The following is a 24,145-nucleotide window of genomic DNA, read 5'->3' on the forward strand; positions in this document are numbered from 1 at the left end:
TTTTTATATCTTCTTTTGTGACACTAATTTTCCGCTCATCTGTGTATATATTTTAATTAGTCACTGAACCAACTTTTTACATATTACTTATGGAATTGAGCATCTGTCTTTCTGTTGTACAAACTGTTTCTCTTGTCAACCACCACATCCAACCTTTATATTATGTTTTTCAAAATTCCCCTCTTATGTGGCAGAAGAACGGCAAATGTATTCGCTGACGGCCAACGCCTTGCTGATATGGGGTGGGGGTGTGAAATTACAATAAAGAAAAAAAAATATTCTGTTGACAGATGTAAGCTGTAGTCCAAAATTTCTAGGATGCAAATGAGAAGAAAATAAGTCGTAAACTTAACTTGTTAAACGCAATATGATTTATTTAATTATGAAGAAACAGTAACAGTTTATTAATGCCATATATGAGTTACAACATTTTGGCCCTTTTTTTAATCCCTCTATGTGTATACAGCAGCTCTCACATTGCTAATGTAATTGCATGACGAATGGGTTTCTACAGTTGTTTTTGCTCTCATTCTTGGGTTATATGATTACAAGTACTTTCCAAATGCTTAGTTTGTAGACTAAGAAATTATTCAAGTAATAAGCTGACTGCTTTTTTTGTAGGAAAGCTATTTCACTCAGCTTCAGAAAACACGAAAAAATTACACATTTCAAAATATTCAAGTTTTTTATTTGATGAAGTGTCCTGAAGAGGATGAAATATTATTTACAAATAGTGCTCCACATAGAAGAATGTATGTGTGGTGCCCCTTTTAAGCGCCGTCAGGAGCATTTTGTCTGGTTTTTCGGTAGATATTTGCATTTTCGTTTTTACAATGTGCAGCTGGAATCAGTCCAAACAAATATTGCTCATCACACATTTCGTACGGTGCCCCAGGGTCAACGGAAAGCGTCGGTTTGTTTTCCATTACTACAAAAATGATTTTAAAGCTGGATTTTCTGTGCCCGTTCGATAAAGCGGTCCCAAATGGGTCTAAAACGGTATTCGTTGCATCGATATTTACTAACAAGAACATTAAGACACGCAGAATAACCCGTACCCCAGGCAACAACTGAGCAGCGTTGCAACATGGCGGCAGCAATCAGTGTGACCAGGGCGGCACGTGTTTGCTGATTTATTTAATTATGAAGAAACTGTATAACAGTTTATTAATGCCATATATAAGTTACAACATTTTGGCTCTGTTTATATATCCTGTATTTGTATACAGCAGCTCTCACATTGCTAAGGTAATTCTTCGTGTTTTGCTTTACATACATATCGATAAAAGTGTATCACACTAAACTAATGTGACACCACTCTTTTGAATAGGCATATAAAAGTCCGCTTTAGAAATTATTTTGTTTGTAATGGGAAGTAAGCCAGCACTTTCCATTGACACTGAGTGTCGCATGAAAGATGTTACGAGCAGTGTTTGTTTGGACTGACTCCAGCCACATATGCATAGGTATGTACACCTATGAAACTTTCGTCGTGGTTGTATCATATGAAATACCACGTACAAAATTTTTAAACTTCACTTGTACAAATCGGAGAACTGAAAACAGTATTTTGAATTGTATAGCCAGCCGTTCAAACGAAAACTGTACTTCAAACAACAACAATAACAATGTAGTCATACACACAGACTTTTTCCCACTTGTAACATTACGCAAATGAGATTTAAAAGTTTTATACGTTGTATTTCATACGACACAAACACGACATAGATTTCACAAATCTGTGTGAATGTATATATTCCAACATTCCACTTGAGACATTCAAGCTCATGCTCAGTGAATTAGCAGGCAAATAGACTTCTGTATAACAGAAGATTACACGTCCTCAGTTCGTTTTCAGTTTCTTGGATTTAAACAATTTGTGGATTAGAAAGCTAGCAATGTGGTAGAGAGCTATACAAAAGGCCATTACAACAGCCAGCACGAAGGCAACGACATCTAGCAGCAGGTATTGGTACCAGGCCAAGTCTCTTCCACCACTACGCAGATGTGGGGCTCCATTGTGGCGAAGTACATACTCGATCCACTTCACAGCTTTAGGCAGGCTCTCTTCCTTATGCTCACGGTATACAGCTGACAACCGCTTCATGTTCTCGCTGAATCTGTAGAAAGAAAGAAGGTTGATGACAATGCATTTCTGCAGTGCCTGAAAGCGATAACAGGCCATACTTCAGTGCGCAACAGTGACTAGAAGAATCAAGATAGCTAACTTTTGGTAAGTCGCATGGAGACTTAATGTTAAATATTCGCACTGCAAGTCTGGTCGTTGCAGGGGAAGTAAATATGAAAACGAAGATGAGCGGGAGGAATTTGGGTGCAGAAGGTATTTATGATTGGAACAGGGAAAGAACCTGGTCATGTTATGAGAGAGGGCTCACCTCAGGATCAAAAAATTGTGTAACAGAAGATGGACACCCAATGAAGACGTAATTCGGTTTTACAGTGAGTTCCTCCCATCAACAACGCATTGATGGAGACAGTTTTCTAGAAACTGAGGAGCAAATAATATTCTTAAAAGCACGTAATTCTCGTATTATCAAGCCTACTGAACAATATAAATTCTAATGAAAATGAGGTGACATCATCAAACATAACCCTCGTGATATGGTTCAGAATAAATCGGTTTCATGTGTAAGATAAAGTGTAGATAGAGATCACACAGATAGGTGTTCGTGTAACTGGAGATTATCCCTGACACATGATGTCTCTTAAGAAAAAAATCAACCTCATGAGTGACATGGAAGCCCTCCTGTTACCCAATCCACCAATCTGCAATTATCAAAAGGGTAGCTAATTGCTTAGAAAATCAATGAAACAGTTTTGTTTCTCAGTTCCAACCGAAAACGTAGGGGATACTGTGGTATACAAATTCCATCTGGTCATGCCACTAGCCAGTGTAGATACTGTATTATTTGGTGAGTTCTGAAGTTGTAAGCAGACTGTCTTAAGTCACCTCCCTTCTACAGTAAAGGAATAGGCTGCTGAGAATGGTTCACTAGTCTCAACAATGCAGTAACTCTGATTGTCCACACTGCGATTAGAATATGTAAAGGCATCGAGCCTGTTAGTTTCACTTCAGTTCCTGTACATTAAGACTACTGAAGATTTAAAAGTGTTCAGTAACGTCGTTTCTAAACAAAAATTACCCATACGTCAGAGTCATAAATCGTACAGTATAGAACGGCGTCGTCCAAGCTCCTGTTCGTGCTACCCATTTCAGTGGAGCATTTTTGTATAAATAATAAAATATCGATTAGCATTAACACTGATTCATTGACACATAGTATTTTGTACCTTTTATCCTCAATAATCGTTCGAATACCGTCCGAAATCGTGTCTTTTGTGACGTCCCACAGTTTGAGCTCTATGCCAACACCAGCGTCGACCATTTTCGCTACATTGTGTTGCTGGTCGCCGAAGATGGGAATCCCCAGTAGAGGAACCCCGTGATAGGCAGCCTCGTTAAAGCTCTGCAGACCGCCCTGAGTGATGAACACACGGACATTAGGATGTGCTGGAAAGAAAAAAGAAAAAAAAAGTTTATAAAAGTTGCACAAACAATCAAACTTTTGTAACTTGCTCAAAAATTCCTATATGTATACATGTATCAATAATATGTAAGACAGAACAGTATACATAGTGGACCAGTATCATTCCCACTCTTCGCTGCCCTTTCCAACTCCATTAGTGAAAGGCGCAAGAGAACTACAGTAGTTAAACCTTTGTACAACGCTGAATGCATGCAATATCACTACGCGAGATATTGGTAGAAGCAAGGACGTTCGGTATTTTTTGAATCGCCTTATGCCAAGTGCCCTCGTAATTTGAAGAATCTGTTCATAGTGTTAAGCTACATGGGCCGTATTTGGGCACTAAAATGAATCAATGCTTTCCGAGATAAACACGTGTTCATAGGAAGGACTGCGCGACGCTTGGTTGCGGATTGCAGCACAGTAGTGCATTGGCGCTCCGTCTGGAGGGCTCGTAAACAATGAGTCAGTGAGCCGTGCCTCCTGTGATACAGCGTAATCTACAGCCGCACACGACAAGTGGCTACTGTTTGTCGCATTGGTGTGAACGCGCCCTAACAGACCGACCATTATCCATGAGGAACATGTAGCTAGTGTCCCAGAAGCGCATCACATCGGCTATGAGCACAGACTACGAGAAACGAATGCATAACCGTTGTCAAATATAGATTACCCCAGGTTGTCAATCATTTCCACTGCGCTATCCTAAGGAACCTCCTATGCTCTTTTTAGTGCCCTCATGACTGTATCTCTCTTCCTGCATTTAACTGCTGAGACGTGTGTGTGCTAGCAGTACCGTAAGTTTCTCCAGCCAGTGAACTCTTGGACAGACGACTGGGTAGTCCACAGCTAACGTCATTGGTGCAAAGGCGCTCTGCTATGGCTCTGATGGGTTCTCGGACGCTACTAAACCCAAAAAATGGATGGTTTGGCACCTCAGACTATCCCTGCGTGCACCCATTGCCCCAGCCTATTACCGTATGTCACGGGGTGTACATTTTGAATCTAGTCATCCGAGAGCCGCTTGCAACGTCTAAGTGTGGCAAACTAAGTTGCTACCTCGCCAGTGTCTTGCAGCGACTCCAATAATTAGACGTTCCGTCCAGGTTCCGTTTACGTCAACAGGAAACGAAGGAATTAGCACTGTTATCGTGGAAAGATCTTCATCGGAATGGTTATGATGACATAGTGGTAATTTCCTATCGGACCAAACTGCTGTGGTAATCGGTCCCTAGGCTTGCGCACTAGTTAATCTAACTTAATGAAAGTTACGCTAAGGACAACACACACACCCATGCCTGAGGGAGGAATCGAACCTCCGACGGAGGGAGCAGCGCGAACCGTGGCAAGGCGCCCTACACCGCGTGGCTAACCAATATGGTGACATCTGGAATTTGATGGAAGTCATGGCTTGCACATTGGTGGTCAGATATTCTACCGATCAGATGACCAAATATAGCTGATGATTCTTTTTTCCATGACAGGCACGCGAGCCAGTTATTTCCAAAAATAGAGCCATACAACAAGACAGTAGTAACCCATTGCGAACAATAGAGAAGGGAGTTTCTGCTGCCTAGATCTGCAGGAAGTTCCCATATGATTCTTGCAAAATCGATTAATTTTCAGGAAATGAGACAGACAAATGCTGGAAAGAGAAATACAAATTAAGTTGGCTACTTGCGATGTTGGTGACGTACCCAGTACAGCCTGCTGAGGCAGCCACTTTGAGACTTTGACGTTGGGCGGCAGGTCGTCCATGTCGGCCTCCCACTTCCACAGCACCCTCTGTGGGACTTTTCTGAAACCCTCGAGAAATGCCAGTCTTTTATCTTCAGGCATCGAACTCCCCATGACAGTGGAACCCATACTGAAGTATACGGCGCCGTGTTCTGCTCCATCCAGCCACTCCTGTAGGTCCTGATCGTGGAAGCAAACACTGAGTTGTAAGCACCTGTAATAGTTGGTCTTCAAGTTCATCAAGGGAATTTAAAGGCAGATGTGCCGTAAACCGTAACTAAACGTACGTCCGCATCACTCTTTCCCATATGCAAATACAATCATGCAAATATACCACTCCACCAGTAACCAATTGTAAAGAACAAATGAAAAAGAAATATTCACTGTAATTAACAGTACAAATTCCTCCACGAAATGGAAATGTGGCATTGGTATAGTAATAGTGTAGTCTCTACTTTGGCTATGCACATAACAAAAGATTAGGGCCTAACATCCAGTAAACCATCAGGCCATTCGATACGCAGAACAAACTCTGATTTGATATGGGTCAGAAAGGATGTTGGCAGTTTCTTTTTCAGGGCAACCCTCCTAGCATTCACTTTGACGATTCACATCATATCACGTCACATCACTTCCAAATCTGGATGCCTGGATAAGGCGCTGAACTATGTTCCCCCTGAATAGAGTCCCAGTGTCTTTACCACGGCGTTGCCTCGCTATGACCCATAAAGTCTCTGTCACGTCTCAGTTTAGTCGTGAGAAAAGCTTAGTGCCCTGTCACTGTTTGGAAAAGAATGACAAAAAGTGGTCATTTGGATCATTTCGGGAGGGTAAAATCCTTGTATCTGATTAGGTACAGACTGCTGCCTCCACAGCGTTCACTGTATCACCAAGTGTCTTATCACGGCCTTTAGAGATGGCTTGTAGGCACAGGAAATGTTCATCGTAAGTCGGTAGAATGTCGGACAGAGTAACGCAACTCAACCGTCATCTACATCTGGGTTGAGGTAAACAACGAAGTCCAACGACGAATGTAGGACGTACAGCTGTAGCAAGTGTTTCAGTTCCCAAGAAACTATGCGCCAGAAGTTCCGAGCAGCTGATCAGTGTGCGATGTGTCCAGTAGTGCGTGTTCTGCATGCCGAAGTACAGGAACTTAAACTTTTGTGTTCTGCCTCGTCAAAGAGGTCCACCGCACGAGCGTCTAGAGACGGGATTCCAGTGGTGGTTTCCCGTTGTCTTCCACTGATAATCATATGAGAATGAGGACAACACCAAGTCCCTGAGCGGAGGAAATCTCCGACCCAGCCGGGAATCGAACTCGAGCCACTTCGTGTGACAGACCGCCGCGCTAACCATTCAGCTATCGGGGCGGACAAGTACAGGAAAGGTCCCATTTATTATGGAGTACGCTTAGGTGAAGAAGTATGCTGGTTTTAGTTGAGCCCGACTTCAATTTTCAGAATAATTATCGGCATAAGTTGTCGATATAATAACAAGAAAAGACTGAAAATGAATCTGTTTGATGGTGATGGGATCCAGTGGTTAGGGAGGCACCAAATCAGATGAACTTCAGAGGGGCTCATGGTGGTCAGAGTGGGCTGAGAGGTACTGACAAAGTACTGCAACGACGTCCATATTTTCTGATGTCGTAAAGGTACAAGACTCCCTGTTTGGTATCGATAGCGCCTATCTGCATGGAGCTGCTCCGTTGGGTGAAGTTCTTGTAAAGTTCGTCAGTGAGGTCACCTAATATGAATGCTGCAGAGGAAGCCTGGGAGTGGACATTTACTCCTTAGTCTGTCACTGAGGACCATTCAAGGACCTGTACACAGTCCTTGTTGAGAATTGGAATGGACTACCAATAGAGCTCTTTAAACTCCCCGTACAAAGCATAACACACCTGCTATCATGCGCTTGTGATAATAGTAAGCATATTCCTAATGAACAATTTTCTTTTCGCGGAAGTGATTTTCCAACTACTGAGCGAGATGGTGCCGTGGTTAAGACGCTGGGCTCCCATTCTCGTTGATAGAGATTCAAATTAGCGTCAAGATGCTGTGAATTCCATAAATCGCTTTACGCTATTATCAGGATGTTTACTTTCAAAAGTACACTGCCGACATCCTTTCCCTTCCCTCCACAATTCGAGCTCGCATTCATTCCATCTGTAACAAGCTCGACGTCGACTGCACATTAGATACTCACCTTCCTACCTTCCGCATTCTTTTTAGTTTCGTTATCAAATTTTGTTATGCATCTTGTTTCGAGTTTTTCCATAACTACATGTCCTGGAGAAAGTTGTACCTTGTTGTTCTGCATTTCGATTCACTTTTGAGGAATTCATTTGTTGATGGTGTTATGTTTTTGGGTATGTATGTAATGTTATTACGGTAGTCTTTTAAAATTATACACTGCACTTCAAAATTAGTGATAATTTTGTTATTTTTGTGAGTCAGGTGGTGTCAAAGTGATTTGTACTAATGTAACGACAGAAGAAAGCGTAGTTACCTTAGGAAGAGGTGCTGGGACTGGTTCCACATGTAGTCCAGTCAGTTCTATCATGTGCGGCAGGTACGGTCGAGGGTAGTTTATACTGAAATGGTTATTCATAAGCATCAAACTGAAATTTTTTTCAGTTTCATAAACTGATGGAACGTCAGGCCCGAAATATTTTCTCTTGATTTCTTCTTGGTGCGGCATCATTACGTAGAAGTAGCGATAGTTCGTGTAGAGCCATACCCATGTCATGTAAAGCCTCTCCCAGAAAGACATGTGGTGTGAAAAGGGCACCATAAAGCTTGGAATGTAAGCGGGATTGCTGGGGTTTCCATCGGCCCAGAGGCTGGGTACGCCTGCGTTTATGCTAATGTACCCGACGAGAGGCGGCGAGCCCACTTTATGAACCAAACCGTAGAAGCACGGCGACAGCAATCGTTCCAAAATGACCAAGTCGAATTTTGGAGGTGACCTGTAACAAATTTTCGTGTTAGAGTGCTATTGCTACCTGAAGTCGTTCAAGTAATACTGCATTAATCTAAATGGTACAATATGAGGCTTACGGCAAACAGCAAGCCGGCAGGAGTGGCCGAGCGGTTCTAGGCGCTACATTCTAGAGCCGAGCGGCCGCTACGGTCGCCGGTTCGAATCCTGCCTTGGGTATGGATGTGTGTGATGTCCTTAGGTTAGTTAGGTTTAATTAGTTCTAAGTTCTAGGCGACTGATGACCTCAGTAGTTAAGTCGCATAGTGATCAGAGCCATTTGAACCATTTTGAACAAACAGCAGGACTTCCATGACAGAAGACAAATAATGACTGGGACTTCATTGCTGCCTGGAGATTGTACAGAAAGATATGAGGCGTTTTTTTTAAGTAAGTGCCGTTTCGAAATTAAAAAAAGACGTGCTAAGATATCACAATTTTATTTTTACATGAAAGCATGTACATTTATCTATTTTTCTACATAATTTCCGTCAATACTGAGGCACTTGTCTTAGCGTTGAACCAGTTTTTGAATACCCTCCTCACAGAAGTCTGCCGTCTGACTTGTTAACCACTGCATCACCATTGTTTTGACTTCGTCATCGTCTTGAAGACGCTGACCGCCCAAGTGTTCCTTCAAGTGCGGGAACAAATCGTAGTCAATGGGCGCAAGGTCGGGGCTGTACGGAGGATGATATGGAGTTTCCCATCGGAAAGATGTGATGAGATCTTTGGTATGATTCGCCACATGCGGACGGGGATTGTCTTGCAGCAAAACGATGCCCTCGCTCAACTTCCATGAACAGTTGCTTTGATTCTGGTGCGACGCAGGCGACTCATGTTTCATCGTCCGTAACAATTTGGCTAAAGAAATCATCACCGTCGTTGTGGTACCGCTCAATGAAAGTCAGTGCACTGTCTGAACGAGCTTCGGTAATTCAAGTGCTCGGTCACAATGCCATACAAAACACTACGAGAAACATTAGGAAAGGCGTCCCGCAAGGAGGAAATCTTAAAGCGTCTGTTTTCTCTCACCTTATTGTCCACTTCGTGCACCAAACTTTCATTAATGACCGAAGGACGCCCACTCCGTTGTTCATAATGCACATTTGTGCGGCCATCTTTATTTGCTCTCACCCACTTTCTTACCATTCCATCACTCAATGTTTTCTCCTTAAACTGCACAGATCTCACGATGAATATCGATCGCTTTTAGGCCTTTAGCACTAAGAAATCTTATAACAGCCCGTAATTCACAGTCGGCGGCACTCCACGACTATCGGAGGCATCTTAAACACTCATTATACAACGTAAACAAGGAAGAATCAGACTGTAATGGCGTCAGTGCGTGGATTAAGGTACAGGTTTTCATGTAAAAATAAAATTGAGATATCTTACCACGTCTTTTTTTAAATTTCAAAACAGTACTCACTTTAAAACCACGCCTCGTACTTCATAAATACCTGGAGACTGGACGGATTAAATGAATAACATGTTATCCATTTCTAATGGTTCTTGGTTGTTTTCTAACTCTCCCGTAACACATTGACGGTTTCTGTGATGTCCGTCCGTCCGTCCGTCCGTCCGTCCCCCCCCCCCCCCCCCCCCCGCTAATTTTACAGGGTCTTGCAGTTCAGATAAGTATGATAGATGACTTATTTCATTCATTGGTCGACTAGGGATCTTATTAAAGCCCACACTTTTGCTGTGACATCTCGTTCAGCTGCTACAAAAGACTGGTATTCACGTGTTGTGGTAGTATAATTAGCTTGTGGAGAACGGATAATATGGTTGAGTGTACACCAGTAAAAATTAAACGGGATTTCGTAGCTGTACAGGAGTCATAAGGTTTGTCTAAGGTAGGGTAGAGTATCTTCCACTTCGTTTCTTGCCCTTGTAACACGAGAGTGGAAGGAGCTCCGGGGCTGCACGTTTTGGTTTGAGCGCGTGGCCGCTAGTTCGTGTATGCTCGTTCGTGGTATCAGTTCAAGGAGGTATGCAGCAGCGGACCCATAAGCTCGTGTCAGACTTCCCATCGTCTGGAAGTGGCGTCACGAAAGTTGCTACCGCGATCCACGAGAAAGACAGGCATCACAACGAATGTTGCTCGTCCGCCACATTTCGGGAAAGCTCGGCTCCGTACAGGGCCCACGAAAAATCAATATTTAATTGAAAAGGTATCCATAAAAAGGTCTTGACTGCTGTGTGCCACCGAGAGCTAGTACGCATTTAAACGCGCAGTCAAGAATTCTTAAACTCGTCTGAAATATTTACTGGCTCCCCACCGGAGATGGCTGTTGGCACTCTTAAGACCTGTAGTGTCACGTGCTGTGACGTAACGCGCCACAGCTTTCTCGTGGGTCTCGAGTCGCCACCATTCTGAGCCCCACCGACGCGCAAGTCGCCGAAGAGGCGTCAAATCGAAAGACTTGTAGTGGGCAAACGGTCTACCCGACGGGAGGCCCTAGTCACACGACAAAGACAGTCGTCGCATTACACACTCGTACACGTGGACCGTAAACCACTAAACGTACAGCACAGCTCGATACATCAAATTTGAAAGCTAAAGGAGACAGTCATTCTGATGAACAGATAGTCTTTGAAAGTGAAGTATTTAACTACAGGAATCTGCAACGGCTTTTGCACTAACTGGCCGGCCTACCATACGAAAGCCCTCATCGACACAAAACGAATGAGCTACATACATGTTTGTTTAAATATTTAATTAGGTAATGGGAAGTATCTGGATTGAATAATTTATTAAAGTGAGCAAATACAGATACAGATACAGGAATATCACTGCAGCATTTGTTAGAAAACGAAGTACACATGATAACCAACATTTATATTGTGAGTTTTCAGTGATTAATAGCCTGCAGCAGTCCTATAAATGGTTCAAATGGTTCTGAGCACTATGGGACTTAACTGCAGAGGTCATCAGTCCCCTAGAACTTAGAACTACCTAAACCTAACGAACGTAAGGACGTCACACACATCCATGCCCGAGGCAGGATTCGAACCTGCGACCTGAGCGGTCGCGTGGTTCCAGACTCTAGCGCCTAGAAGTGCTCGGCCACCCCGGCCGGCAGCAGTCTTATACTGACTGATCCAAGCCCTCTTACTTCATCCTCCGATAGAAAGAACACCACCAAGTCATCTACATACGGGCGGCAGATGAAAGAATGCCCCTCATTGTTATCCTCGTCAACCGGCTCCTCAAACCGTGTAACTGGCTCAAGGGCGGTGGCCAAAAAGGAGCTTCGATAGCGGATTTCCTTGGCGGACCGAGCGCATGATAGTAATAGGGCCCACCACACGGCCACTGATCAGTACTCGCAACGTGGCACCTCGGAGGAGCCGCAAGATGACGTGTATAAATCTATGGTGGAAGGCCATCCGTCGGAGTACGTTTCCTAGTAAGTCACGACTCACTCTATCAAAGACGCGGTCGAAGTCCACCGTCACTAAGGCACCACGACTGCGGCAGGTCGTAGCCAGGGCTATGACGTCAAGGTAATCGCCGAGTGCCGTCTGAATGTTACTGTCACCACCAGAGCGATGACTTGAGGGATGACGCGCCGAAGGCGAGCAGCAAGAATCCGGCTAAAAATCTTGAAGTCACAATTTAACACGTTCAGCGCCTGATCATGTCCAACTCCCCGACCTCCCGACGGCTTGGTGACCGACATAAGCAAGCCTTCTACGAATTTCGGTGGGAGGGGGGGGTCAACTGAGCTAACCGAACTCGTCTCACGATCCGTCCTCACAATTTTGCTTCTCCCAGTACCTCGTCTCCTACCTTCTAAACCTCACAGAAGTTCTCCTGTAAAACTTGCGGAGCTCAACTGGAAGAGCACTTGCCTATGAGAAGCAACGATACCGAGTTCGTGTCTCGGTCCGCCGTATGGTTTTAATCAGCCAGGAAATTTCATCAGCGCACACTCCGCTGCAAGGAGAAAATTTCATTCCGATGACACAACATGTCAGTGAAGTTTAGGTCGCACACATTCCAACTCTGCGATGCTTCCTACTATAGATAAACCCCCATTCTTTCGTATACTTCCTATTGTGGGTGCGTTGTGTGTATTTGTTCTTACACCCCTTACCATACATGTAATAGGGTGTGGGTCTGGGGGGGGGCGGGGGGGGGGGGGAGACGGTCCTCTCGGGAGAGGAAAAAAAAACCCAACCGCCCCTCCCACACAGAAATTAGAAAATTGTTTTAGCGTCCTACCAACGAGCAAGTCCACCCCCCAGAAATGATATCACCCCTGGAAAACTATTGTAGCTATTACATGTCTACTCTTCAGCCATATGATATTATAGATTGTATACTATGGCTGGAATTTGCGCAGAGTATCAGGGACTTCAGCCTACAAATTGCAAGATTGAGGTGTGCCAACACCTTGCAGCAATGAGAGCTCACTGTTCTGGGAATTAAAAAAGGCCCGAATACGCCAATGTGTTTCGATTTAGATGTCTTTAAAACAGCGAGAAACGTCTAAAAGCTGGTTCCCTCCTTTTACATCCCACTCTGCCTCGAACGTATTCGCCTTTTTTGCGCTACATAGGAGAATTTTTCCATTCTCGTTCCCAACTTTTACTGTATCATAATTCTGACACTAGACCACCATTGCTTGGCGACGGAAGTAGATTTTTGTTGAGCCGGGCGACGACTGATCCGGTACAGGTTACCGAATAAAGCTTTCACAAAGCAACAAGACGACCGTTAATAACTTGTGTTTGTCTACCTTCTCATAAAGTTGAACTGATTCGCACAAGTCTTAAAACACAGAAATGGTGCACGTAAAAACAAAAACACTCACAAAAAGTTGTGTCGCACGTAAAATCCGAATTAAGCTAGATTTTCCGAGGCGAATTTTCAATTTTATCGTAAGAATGCATTTTTTATTTATTTGATTCACTTTAAACCGCCTGGACTCATTCACTTCATGTTAGAACGAATTTTATATGCTATATTTAGCTCCGTGTTAATCGTGTCTCGACATTGTATGAGGACTATTAGGTACAAAAAATTTCGTTCTGACTTTATCCACTTATCTATCTTCGAGCAACGTTTGAACCGATTGGTACGAGTTTAAAGTATAGGAGTGGAGCGCTTCAAAAACATTGCAGAAAAAGTGTTTTTTGCACGTAAAATGTGGCGCGTGTAAAAAGTTTCACAATAAACGTGTTTTTGCACGCAAATCCGAATGAAGCTAGATTTTCACAGTTCGGAATAATACCAAAGGCCAAAAGAACAATTCATATTGGATCTTCGTAACAAGCTATGGAATGCCAACCAACGCGATGCAAGATAAGTTTCTGCGTGATTCACAATATTGTTACTCAGCTTTCTAAATCAAAAGTGCCGAATCAGGTAGGTTTCTCTTGCTATAGTTTTCTTGATATGTAAATATGATGCTTCAAACCATCGTACTATTTGTTTTTTAACTCATCGTTTTGGGTATACGGAACTGGTTGGGATCGCTGCGTTGGTGGTTAAAGGTGAGAATATAAAAATAGAGGCCGGAATATAAACGGTATCTGTCCAGGAGTGTTACTCAAATATCCTATCATTTGCCTCCTAGTTACCAAACATGACATGCCACAATACCAGCAAATTCACGTCCAAGCTATCCCACCTCCACACATCATTGATGACCTCTCCCAACGCACCTTCCACAGTCTCTCTCTCCCAGACGACTAAATCCGACCTAACACTTATATTTCCTGTTAGAGATAATTCACACCTTCCCATCATTTCTGATGTTGGTTTCTGTGGTGTCACCGCCAGACACCACACTTGTTAGGTGGTAGCTTTTAAATCGGCCGCGGTCCGCTAGAATACGACGGACCCGCGTGTCGCCACTGTCAGTAAATGCAGACCGAGCGCCACCACACTGCAGGTCTAGAGACAGATCCTAGAACTCAGCCCCAGTTGTACAGCCGACGTTGCTAGCCATGGTTCACTGAGAATTACGCTCTCATTTGCCGAGACCGTAGTTAGCATAGCCTTCAGCTACAGTTGCTACGACCTAGCAAGGCGCCGTATTCAAGTGATATTGAGATTCTATTAATGTATCATCAAGAGCGATGTTCTACAAATGTGGATTAAAGTTAAGTATTCCAGAAGCTACGTACTTTTCTTTATAGCATTCATTACGTATCCTGTTTCAGACTTCACGCCAACCTGCGTGAGTTTAAGCGCGTGCCTTTCGGCTTCCTCGCATTGTGTCTAGGCTGTCTTGTCTAGACACAACAGTTTCCCTCCTCATATCCCGTCCTATCCTTTTCTCTCCTTCCATGACTATGGTCCAGTCTCCATCGCACTCACGTCTAACCGAAATTCAAAGAGTGCTACTATTCACTGTGTCACACTACATCTCCTGCATATCAGCCCATAAATTAACGTTTCCAGCGTACCCCTCACAACATCGTCACTATGTTTCGTCACTAGTATTATTTAGTGATCGGTTGGGGGAACTACATAGTGTACAATGGATTAAGATTCTACTACTGCTTATATCATTTGTCAAATAATATTATTGAATCAAAATAATAAAAGCAATACCACGAGATTAGAATAAAACTTCAACTTTCATGAACCGTTGACAACATTCCGTGCACGCTAACATTAGCCTTGCTACGTGCGATCGTAACTTTCAGTACACTGCCTGCCTTTCTGCGACCGGAAGCTCTCGAGCTACTACACCTGATGACCCAGCAATAACGACTGCCGCGCTAGCGCGTGCGCCCAAGGGCAAGAAACCTTGAAACTAGTGGCTGAGACCATGGAGACGTTTAAGCGCGAGTCGTCTCACCTCCCAGAGGTTGCACTTGTTCTCGTTTCGATCGTGACTCTCAACATTCTACAACTTAGTGCAGCAAACTAACGCGGTTCGTTCTCATCGTAATAAAAACCATTAATTTCATGTTTCAAAATGCAACAAACAGTTTATAACAATTTTAAAAACTTTTAACTTCTTTTTTTCATGTTAAAATGGTTCAAATGGTTCTGAACACTATGAGACATAACATCTGAGGTAACCAGTCGCCTAGAACTTAGAACTACTTAAACGTAACTCACCTAAGGACATCACACACATCCATGCCCGAGGCAGGATTCGAACCTCCGACCGTAGCCGTCGCGCGCTTCCAGACTGAAGCGCGTAGAACCGATCGGCCACAACGGCCGGTATGTTAAAAACTATAATTGTGTGCTCTGTGAAATTTCAATATGCTATTAAAAAACTGGATGTCATAAGCATAGCTGAAAGTTAAACACCCAAAGCGTGTGTGTGCTACTGTTGGCAGCAGAATTTGATGTAGAAGCTGAAGATGCTGGAGGTGGAGAGGAAGGTGGAGAGAGGAAAGGGGAAGGTGGAGAGAGGAAAGGGGAAGGTGGAGAGAGGAAAGGGGAAGGTGGAGAGAGGAAAGGGGAAGGTGGAGAGAGGAAAGGGGAAGGTGGAGAGAGGAAAGGGGAAGGTGGAGAGAGGAAAGGGGAAGGTGGAGAGAGGAAAGGGGAAGGTGGAGAGAGGAAAGGGGAAGGTGGAGAGAGGAAAGGGGAAGGTGGAGAGAGGAAGAATAGAAGACTGAGAAGTAGTAAGACTGACAGAGCAGCTACGTACTTTATGAATTCCACCATCTCTGGAGCACTCAGGTCGCTCTCACAAACACCACGGAACTGTTCCTTCCACGAATATATGTTATCGGTTGCTGTAAAATGAGCCATCGTCATCCAGTCCCAGGTTGCGCCTGTTCTCAGAAACTGGTACGACGCAGATATGTCAACTTCTGTAAAGTTGGCAATGCTTTTCTGGAAGTAGAAATAATCATTATGTATAACGGGTATTTGATAAGACCTTCAGAAACAAAGTATTTAATTTCTTACAGTTATAGAAGTTTCATAATAACAGCCAATGTATGTCTCTATACTATCCTGGTGTCCAAAAATTAAAGCGACAAACCGCTATTTCCCCGTGTTGTGTCTAATTCACGGCATAATCAGGCAAAATGTCAACAGATGTCCGTACGATCGTGTTCTGCATGGCAGATGGCCATTCCGGTCAATGGACAACCACGTCAACGATGACGTAAGGGCCCTTATCAAACGGGGTAGTGTTTGCCAGGTAGTCCCACATCCACAATCTGTGTGTACACAGTCACAGATGGAGCAGTATGGCACAAAGAAGACGCCTACCACACTCTCTGCGGTGGAGGGTCATAAGAAAAACTGGCAAACTTATGTGATCCGAAGGATTAATGTGAATCGTTCTGTTGTTTCTCGGATGGGGGTGACAACTTATAGAGACCAGAACAATATAACTAAGACCTGGGCAGGGCCAACCACGCTTGATATCAAAGAGAAAGGAGAGGACCGTTGTACAAGATCTCGGGCTTTCCCGGCGAATGTGCTGTATCCAAGGTTCTCGGGTGTGCAGCCGGATCCGTTCGTCGAAGTTCCACGATATTTCGGCGGATAACCGTTCCGCCTTCATCAGGTGGGGCTGATGGAATGATCTGTCTGCGCTGTGTCCGTGGTATTTATGTCCGCGGGGTCCCGAATCGTACCCCGGCGCGGCGCCGCGTGGTGGGAGGGGTGGGGAAAGCTGCAGCCACGCCCGGTGGTAGGCGCAGTCCATCTCCGTCCGCTGTGGCGGAAGCATCTCGCGTCCGCTCGTGCCGTTGCTCTTTGATGGCGTTTAATAACGGTTTCCAGGCCTTGCTAAGTTGAAACCCGGTGTCCCCTGTTGATGAGGTTAACAGATAACGGGTCCCTGCAGACATAAATACCACGGACACAGCGCAGACAGATCATTCCATCAGCACCACCTGATGAAGGCGGAACGGTTATCCGCCGAAATATCGTGGAACTTCGACGAACGGATCCGGCTGGACACCCGAGATCCTTGGATATATGAGAGGACCGTTGTTTGGCCATAAGGGCAAGACGGTACTGTCTTAGTACTGCACGGCGACTGGCATCTGACCTCGCAGTATCCTCTGGACGTGTTGTAGCGAGACAAATGGTACACAGAAGGCTTTGGCAAAGTGGCCTTCATTGTTGGAGACTTGCTGTATGTGTACCTCTCATACGTCTTCAAGAAGGCAACGTCTGAAGTGGAGTCATCAACATACAAACTGTGCGGTCGAACAGTGGGCCAATGTTCTTTTCACAGGTGAGTCCCGATTTGGTCTGGAGAGTCATTCTCGACGCATTCGCATCTGGAGGGAACGTGGAACACGATTTTGGGACCCAAAAATTATGGAAAGAGACCGATATCGAGAAGGATCCCTAGTGTTGTGGGCAAGGATTATATTGACAACATGAACTCTTCTCCATGAAATTCTGTGGGTGAATCGGCAAGGTTTAACAGCTGTCAGGTATCACGATGAGATCTTGGGACCTCAAGTGCGGTTGTTCAGAGGTGCTGTGGCCCCAGACTTCATACTGATGGACAATAACGACGGACCTCAAAGAACAAGAGCGGTTGATGTTTTCTTGCAAACGGAAGATGTTGCACGCATGGCGTGATCTGTTCGCTCTTTCGATTTCAGTCACATAGAGCATGTCTGGGGTGAACTAGCAGCATCCATCAACCACTCTGCAAGACTTGCCAGCAGCTCTCCAAGGAGAATGGGCGTTATTGCCTCAAAAAGACTGCTGACGTCACTCACAGCATGCGCCATTGTTGTCAGGCCTGTACTGCAGCCAGACATGATAACACCACATTCTGAGAACATTAACCAGCTGGCGGAATGGATATGCAAATTTGTTAAGTTGGAACAAAGGAAGAACGTTTTTGTCTACCGTGATGCATATTGTTTTTGTGTTCTTTGCATTGTATCTACTTTATTGTCAGCGGTTTACACTGTTTTGTGGCAAAATAAACGCAACTTCGCAAAATTTCCGTTTGTTGCTTTAATTTTGGAGACCAGTGTAATTTATACTAATTTAATGTATATGCAATAAGAAAAGCTTTTCGTGTTTTGTGCGTTACACTACTGTCGACTTTTAAGAGAGCTTTTCCCAGACGACGCTATTACCTGTGAGAAATTTTACCTTTTTAAAAACCGAATGAACTTCCAATCCGCATCGACAAGATGGATAACGATAATATTTAGCAGGTACGTTGCCCATCAAGGGAAAAAGTTCATTGTTTCGTATAACCGACCGTTTGGAAAGCCATACGGGAAATACCGAGGCAGAAATGTTACTGCTTTCAATTACTACAAATTTTAACATTCTACTGCTGAGTCTTTTTGGGATCTTCACAAGCACGCGACAGCTTATGGAAGAGGATGGTCTTACAAGACAACATTCGCAGATGTTAATAAACGAGGTTGATGAAACTTAGCGAGTACGTGGAATATTAAAATACTTCGATAAATACTTTTTGGTTTTTGTCTAATTTCGCTTTTAATGGATAAAACACATCCCATAAGGTAATTCAACACATTACATTTAGTGTGAATATCTTCGAACCTATGATATGTAAAAATATGTTTCAAATAAAAGTTTTTCACAGGAGCACGGCCTTTTCTTAGTTTTCAAGGAAACTAATGGAGAGTTTGGGCCTAGAATTTGAGAATCTCTTTTTGAAGTCCTAAATGTTCTTGTGTCAGCATCGACAAATGGTGAACTACCGTCTGACTATTTGACAGAAGTTTTCTCTCCCAGTCTGGGAGACATCGGTACTATTGTAAGATTCTTGAGCTCGTCAATGTAAAAGAACCGTTTTCACCCTCGTACCTGATAAGGATCTTGTTCATCTGGTGATCCCAAAAGGCGGGATGTGACGTGTGCATCCGCTGGCTATAAATGGCATTTGATGTTGGAAAAACATCGTGAGAAGGTTTTCAGATCTAGGTCTGCTGGCTGATTACGGTATCAATCTCCACCTGAGATGTGATATAATGACGCTGAAGCCACCAGTACATAATCAGCTCTTTCCGCCAAGGCTTTCCAGTGTACTGAAATATGCCTCATACAAATCAGGATATTTAGAGGCTCGAATATCAGAAACTGAGAATCCTGCTGAATTTTATTTTATATTGTGTTGTCTATCACGTGCATTACGTGAAAAATTTATATTTTAACTTTTTCTATACATATTATCAGAATTTAAATGATTTTCTGCCATAACAATGAGTTACTTATAATTTTCAGTTAGCAAAATACACGTGTGTGAAACAGGAAGCTAAAAAAACAAACAAAATGAATTAAAAAAATAAAATAATTACAATAATAATGAACATTTAGGTATTTTAATTAGCTATGCTGAAAATATTCTGACAGCACATTTACAGATTTTTCCAAAACTGGTATTTCAGAGATCAGCTTTATTACACATGGTTGGATGTGGTGAGAAAGCTTCCTTAATTTGTGTTATAAAAAGCATTTTCATTTTTCAAAATTAATTAATGGTGGTGGGATATTTTGCGAAATTTCAAATTATTACAAGAGTTGATCGCACAGTTTTCAAGATTATTAACTACATTCCTATTTTTATATGAAACATTTTTTTCCAGAATGAGATTTTCACTCTGCAGCGGAGTGTGCGCTGATATGAAACTTCCTGGCAGATTAAAACTGTGTGCCCGACCGAGACTCGAACTCTGGACCTTTGCCTTTCGCGGGTAAGTGCTCTACCATCTGAGCTACCGAAGCACGACTCACGTCCGGTACTAACAGCTTTACTTCTGCCAGGAGAGCTTCTGTAAAGTTTGGAAGGTAGGAGACGAGATATTGGCAGAAGTAAAGCTGTGAGTACCGAACGTGAGCCGTGCTTCGGTAGCTCAAAGAAACGATGGGCACACTTATCATGTCCACCTTCAATCTCATCCAATTTAACGGGCCGCGCGGGGTAGCCACGCGGTCTCAGGCGTCCGCGCGGCCTCCCCCCGTCTGAGGTTCGAGTCCTCCCTCGGGCATGGGTGTGTGTATTGTCCATAGCGTAAGTTAGATTAAGTTACATTAAGTAGTTTGGTCCCATAAGATCTCACCGCAAATTGACAAAATTTACCAATTTAACGCAGTGCGATTTTCCTGCGTAGGTGTATGTGTATGTGTATGTGTATGTGTATGTGTATGTGTATGTGTAAGATCGAGTTTTTGCGCTATCTTACCAGCACACCTGCCAGAAATACGAAGCTAGACCTTATAAGAGGGGGATACGAATACATTACATCGAGTAATGCTGAACTTTATTAGTGATTCGCCTCCTTCGGAATCCAAAGAACACACACATTTAGCTCCCGTCGCTAAAACCTGATGAGTTGCCGTTTTTAAAACAAATTTATGCGGTATTCGGTCAAATACATTGCTGAAAGAGGTCAACTGACTTTTAATAACACTATATTAAACTGGTTACTCAGGAAAATGCAGCGTAAGGTCTGAAACAAAAGAAAAGACACATTACATCGTTGAGGAACTACTCATTTACCACTAAGGGTTTGTGCACACTCACGCTAAGACAAGCGTCATTAATGTCGACAAATCAAATACCTGCGTTCCACAAGAACAAAGTGTGCCGCAAATAAACGAGTCTGATGTTTCAGATTTGTATAATTATCAAATATATACAATGATTGAGAACAGCCATCTAAATAGAACCTGCTTGAGTTCACAAATGTCAGCATTCATTCCAAACAAATTATAAAAATAATTCTGCTTGTCGTCGAAGGCCACAAAAAATATACTGAAGAGCCAAAGAAACTGCTACACCTGCTGTTGTGACTTGGCAAGACAGCCAAGCCACTATGAGGAAGCCGAAAGGCACGCGTTTAAGCTCACGCAGGCTGGCGTGAGGTCTGGAACAGGTAAAGTAATTATACTAGCAAAAATAATACGTAGCTGCTGGAATACTTAACTTTAATCCATAATTGGTGAACATTGGTCTGACGGTACATGCATAACAAGATAAATAGCAAATGATAATGGCGCCTTGCTAGGTCGTAGCAAATGACGTAGCTGAAGGCTATGCTAACTATCGTCTCGGCAAATGAAAGCGTAATTTGTCAGTGAACCATCGCTAGCAAAGTCGGCTGTACAACTGGGGCGAGTGCTAGGAAGTCTCTCTAGACCTGCCGTGTGGCGGCGCTCGGTCTGCAATCACTGACAGTGGCGACACGCGCGTCCGACGTATACTAACGGACCGCGGCCGATTTAAAGGCTACCACCTAGCAAGTGTGGTGTGTGGCGGTGACACCACACCTGCCTAATATTGTGTAGGGCCCCCGCGTGCATGCAGAAGTACCGCAACATGACGTGGCATGGACTCTACTAATGTCTGAGGTAGTGATGGACGGAATTGACACCATGAATCCTGCAGGGCTGTCCATAAATCCGTAAGAGTATCAGGGGGTTGATATCTCTTCTTAACAGCACGTTGCAAGGCATCCCACATGCGCTAAATGATATTCATGTGTGGGGACTTCAGTGGCCAGTGGAAGTGTTTAAACTCAGAAGAGTGTTCCTGGAGCCACTCTGTAGCAATTCTGGACGTGTGGGGTGTCGCATTGTCCTGCTAAGTCCGTCGGAATGCACAATGGACATGAATGGATGCAGGCGTTCACACAGGCTGCTTACACACGTGTCACATGTCAGAGTCTAGACGTATCAAGGGTCCCATATCACTAACTCCAGACGCCCCCACACCATTATAGAGCCTCCACCAGCTTGAACAGTTGCCTGCTGACATGAATTCATCAGGCTCTCTCCGTACTCTTACACGTTCATCCACTCGGGCCATTTGAAACGAAACTCGTCTGACCAGACAACATGTTTCCAGTTATCAACAGTCCAATGTCGGTGTTGGGGTGTTGAGGGGCCTAGGCCAGGCGTAAAGCTTTGTGTCGTGTAGTTGTCAAGGGTGCATGGTAGGCCTTCGGCTCCGAAAGCCGACATCGGTTATGTCTCGTTGAATGGTGCGCACACTGACACTTGTTGATGACCCAGCATTGGAATCTGCAGTAATTTGCGGAAGGGTTGCACTTTTGTCACTTTGAATTATTCTCTCCAGTCGTCGTTGGTCCCATTCTTGGAGGATCTTTTTCCGGCCGCACCGATGTCCGAGACTTGATGCTTTACCGGATTCCTGGTATTCACGGTACACTCGTGAAATGGTCGTACGGGAAAATCCCCACTTCATCGCTACGTCGGAAATGCTGTACCCCGTCGCTCGTGCGGCGTCTATAACACCACGTACAAACTCACTTAAATGTGATAACCTGCGGCCGGCCGAAGTGGCCGTGCGGGTCTAGGCGCTGCAGTCTGGAACCGCGAGACCGCTACAGTCGCAGGTTCGAATCCTGCCTCGGGCATGGATGTGTGTGATGTCCTTAGGTTAGTTAGGTTTAACTAGTTCTACGTTCTAGGGGACTGATGACCTCAGCAGTTGAGCCCCATAGCGCTCAGAGCCATTTCAACCATTTTTTGATAACCTGCCATTGTAGCAGATGTAACCGACCTAACAACTGCGTCAGAAACCTGTTGTCTGATACAGGCGTTGCAGACCTCAGCGCCATATTCTTCCTGCTTACGTATCTCTGCATTTGAATACGCATGCCTATACCGGTTTCTTTAGCGCTTCACTGTAGTTGCTTGATAGGACGCGGAGGCTCTTTTCATCTGTTCCTTCAGATCATGTATTTTCGTATTTTCAGCTGTTACACTTTTTCTGTTAGTTCTAAATTATTACTGGTGTTGCGTCCGCCATTTAAGTTTAACGATAGTTTGTCCATCGCAACTTTGAACAGACGAGAAATGAGGTACCTTGGACGGGTCGGTGGTGATGAAGGTGACCTGGTGTCCTCTCTTGGCCAGCTCCAGACTTATCATCCTGAGTGGTAGTTGGTGGCTGACGGCCGGGAACGCCACGACGGACAGGATCTTGGCCGCATCCGAGGCTCCCAGCACCGACAGCATCACCAGCAACAGGCCGGTCACCATGGCGGTCGCCTGCCGACAATCAATAGCTGTACTCCACTCGTTACACACGCTCACGTCTTGATGACAGCTTATGGGGCTGTTATAAATGATCCAACAAATCCCAGTATATAACCTTCACCATATTACAAGTGCAGTACAAGCAGTGAAACGATATACGTATCACACAGCAAGATAACATGACACTGCTGAAGCAAGAACTAGATCGTTAGAGCAGCTAGTATAAAAGGGAGGCGAAGGCTTGGGACTAGAGACAGAATTGTAGACTGAAAAAAATGTTGAATGTGGAAACGTCAAAGACAGAACAGGTAACATGTAAAATTTGCGTATAGCAAAAACGCAGCAAATTGATTAGATGTAATAGGAACTCAAGAGGACATAAAAGCACTTGATAGACAGGTTCGCCACCATTAGCCGTTTGACGTACAACAGGCTCCTTCCAGGTTTCTCCATGCATTAAGGTCCAGTTTCGTCTACACCGTTTCCAATACATCATGGTCTTTTCTTGTCTGTTGGAAGCCAGCAAGAAACTTCCTTGGGCTATCTACTTTCTTATCTCTTGGAAGCCGGCAATAAACTTACTTTTGCTATCTACCGCCCATTCGTCTGGCTACACGTCCGTCTGACTTTAATGACCCTCATAGTTAAGTGTTCCTATTGCCTATCTCCCAACAAATTGTTCGCCAACAAATTGTTCGTTCTCGTGTCTCTACGAGTAACTTTGGACAAGTCTCTCCGAAATCTCGCTGAAAAACTCCGTTTTTAAATGGTTTCCGCGCCAAAAGTAGCTTGTTTTATCTGTGTGCTTTATAGTTTAAATTCTTAGGTTTCTTGCCTATTTGTGTATTTGCTAGGCACAGTATCACATTTTAATAACAATGGAGTGTAGAGTTCCGTCGTCTGGTATGGATAGGGACGACAGTAG

The 24,145-nt window shown here is 44.1% G+C and overlaps 1 protein-coding gene across 1 annotated transcript in view; it reads right to left on the reverse strand.

Annotated features, from left to right (window-relative positions):
• Positions 1-372: 372 nt before the first annotated feature.
• Positions 373-24,145, reverse strand: part of LOC126175957 (UDP-glucosyltransferase 2-like) — a 65,617-nt gene continuing 41,844 nt past the window's right edge. Inside the window, exons 2-7 of the mRNA XM_049923044.1 lie at positions 23,047-23,232; positions 15,899-16,086; positions 7,797-8,256; positions 5,246-5,465; positions 3,313-3,532; positions 373-2,120 (exon numbers count right to left, since the gene is read on the reverse strand). Of these exons, the coding sequence (XP_049779001.1) occupies positions 1,844-2,120; positions 3,313-3,532; positions 5,246-5,465; positions 7,797-8,256; positions 15,899-16,086; positions 23,047-23,223 (1,542 nt within the window). The 5' untranslated portion in view covers positions 23,224-23,232 and the 3' untranslated portion in view covers positions 373-1,843. The remainder of the gene's footprint in view (positions 2,121-3,312; positions 3,533-5,245; positions 5,466-7,796; positions 8,257-15,898; positions 16,087-23,046; positions 23,233-24,145) is intronic.

Source organism: Schistocerca cancellata, chromosome 3 (assembly GCF_023864275.1).
Source record: "Schistocerca cancellata isolate TAMUIC-IGC-003103 chromosome 3, iqSchCanc2.1, whole genome shotgun sequence".
Classification (NCBI taxonomy): domain Eukaryota; kingdom Metazoa; phylum Arthropoda; class Insecta; order Orthoptera; family Acrididae; genus Schistocerca; species Schistocerca cancellata.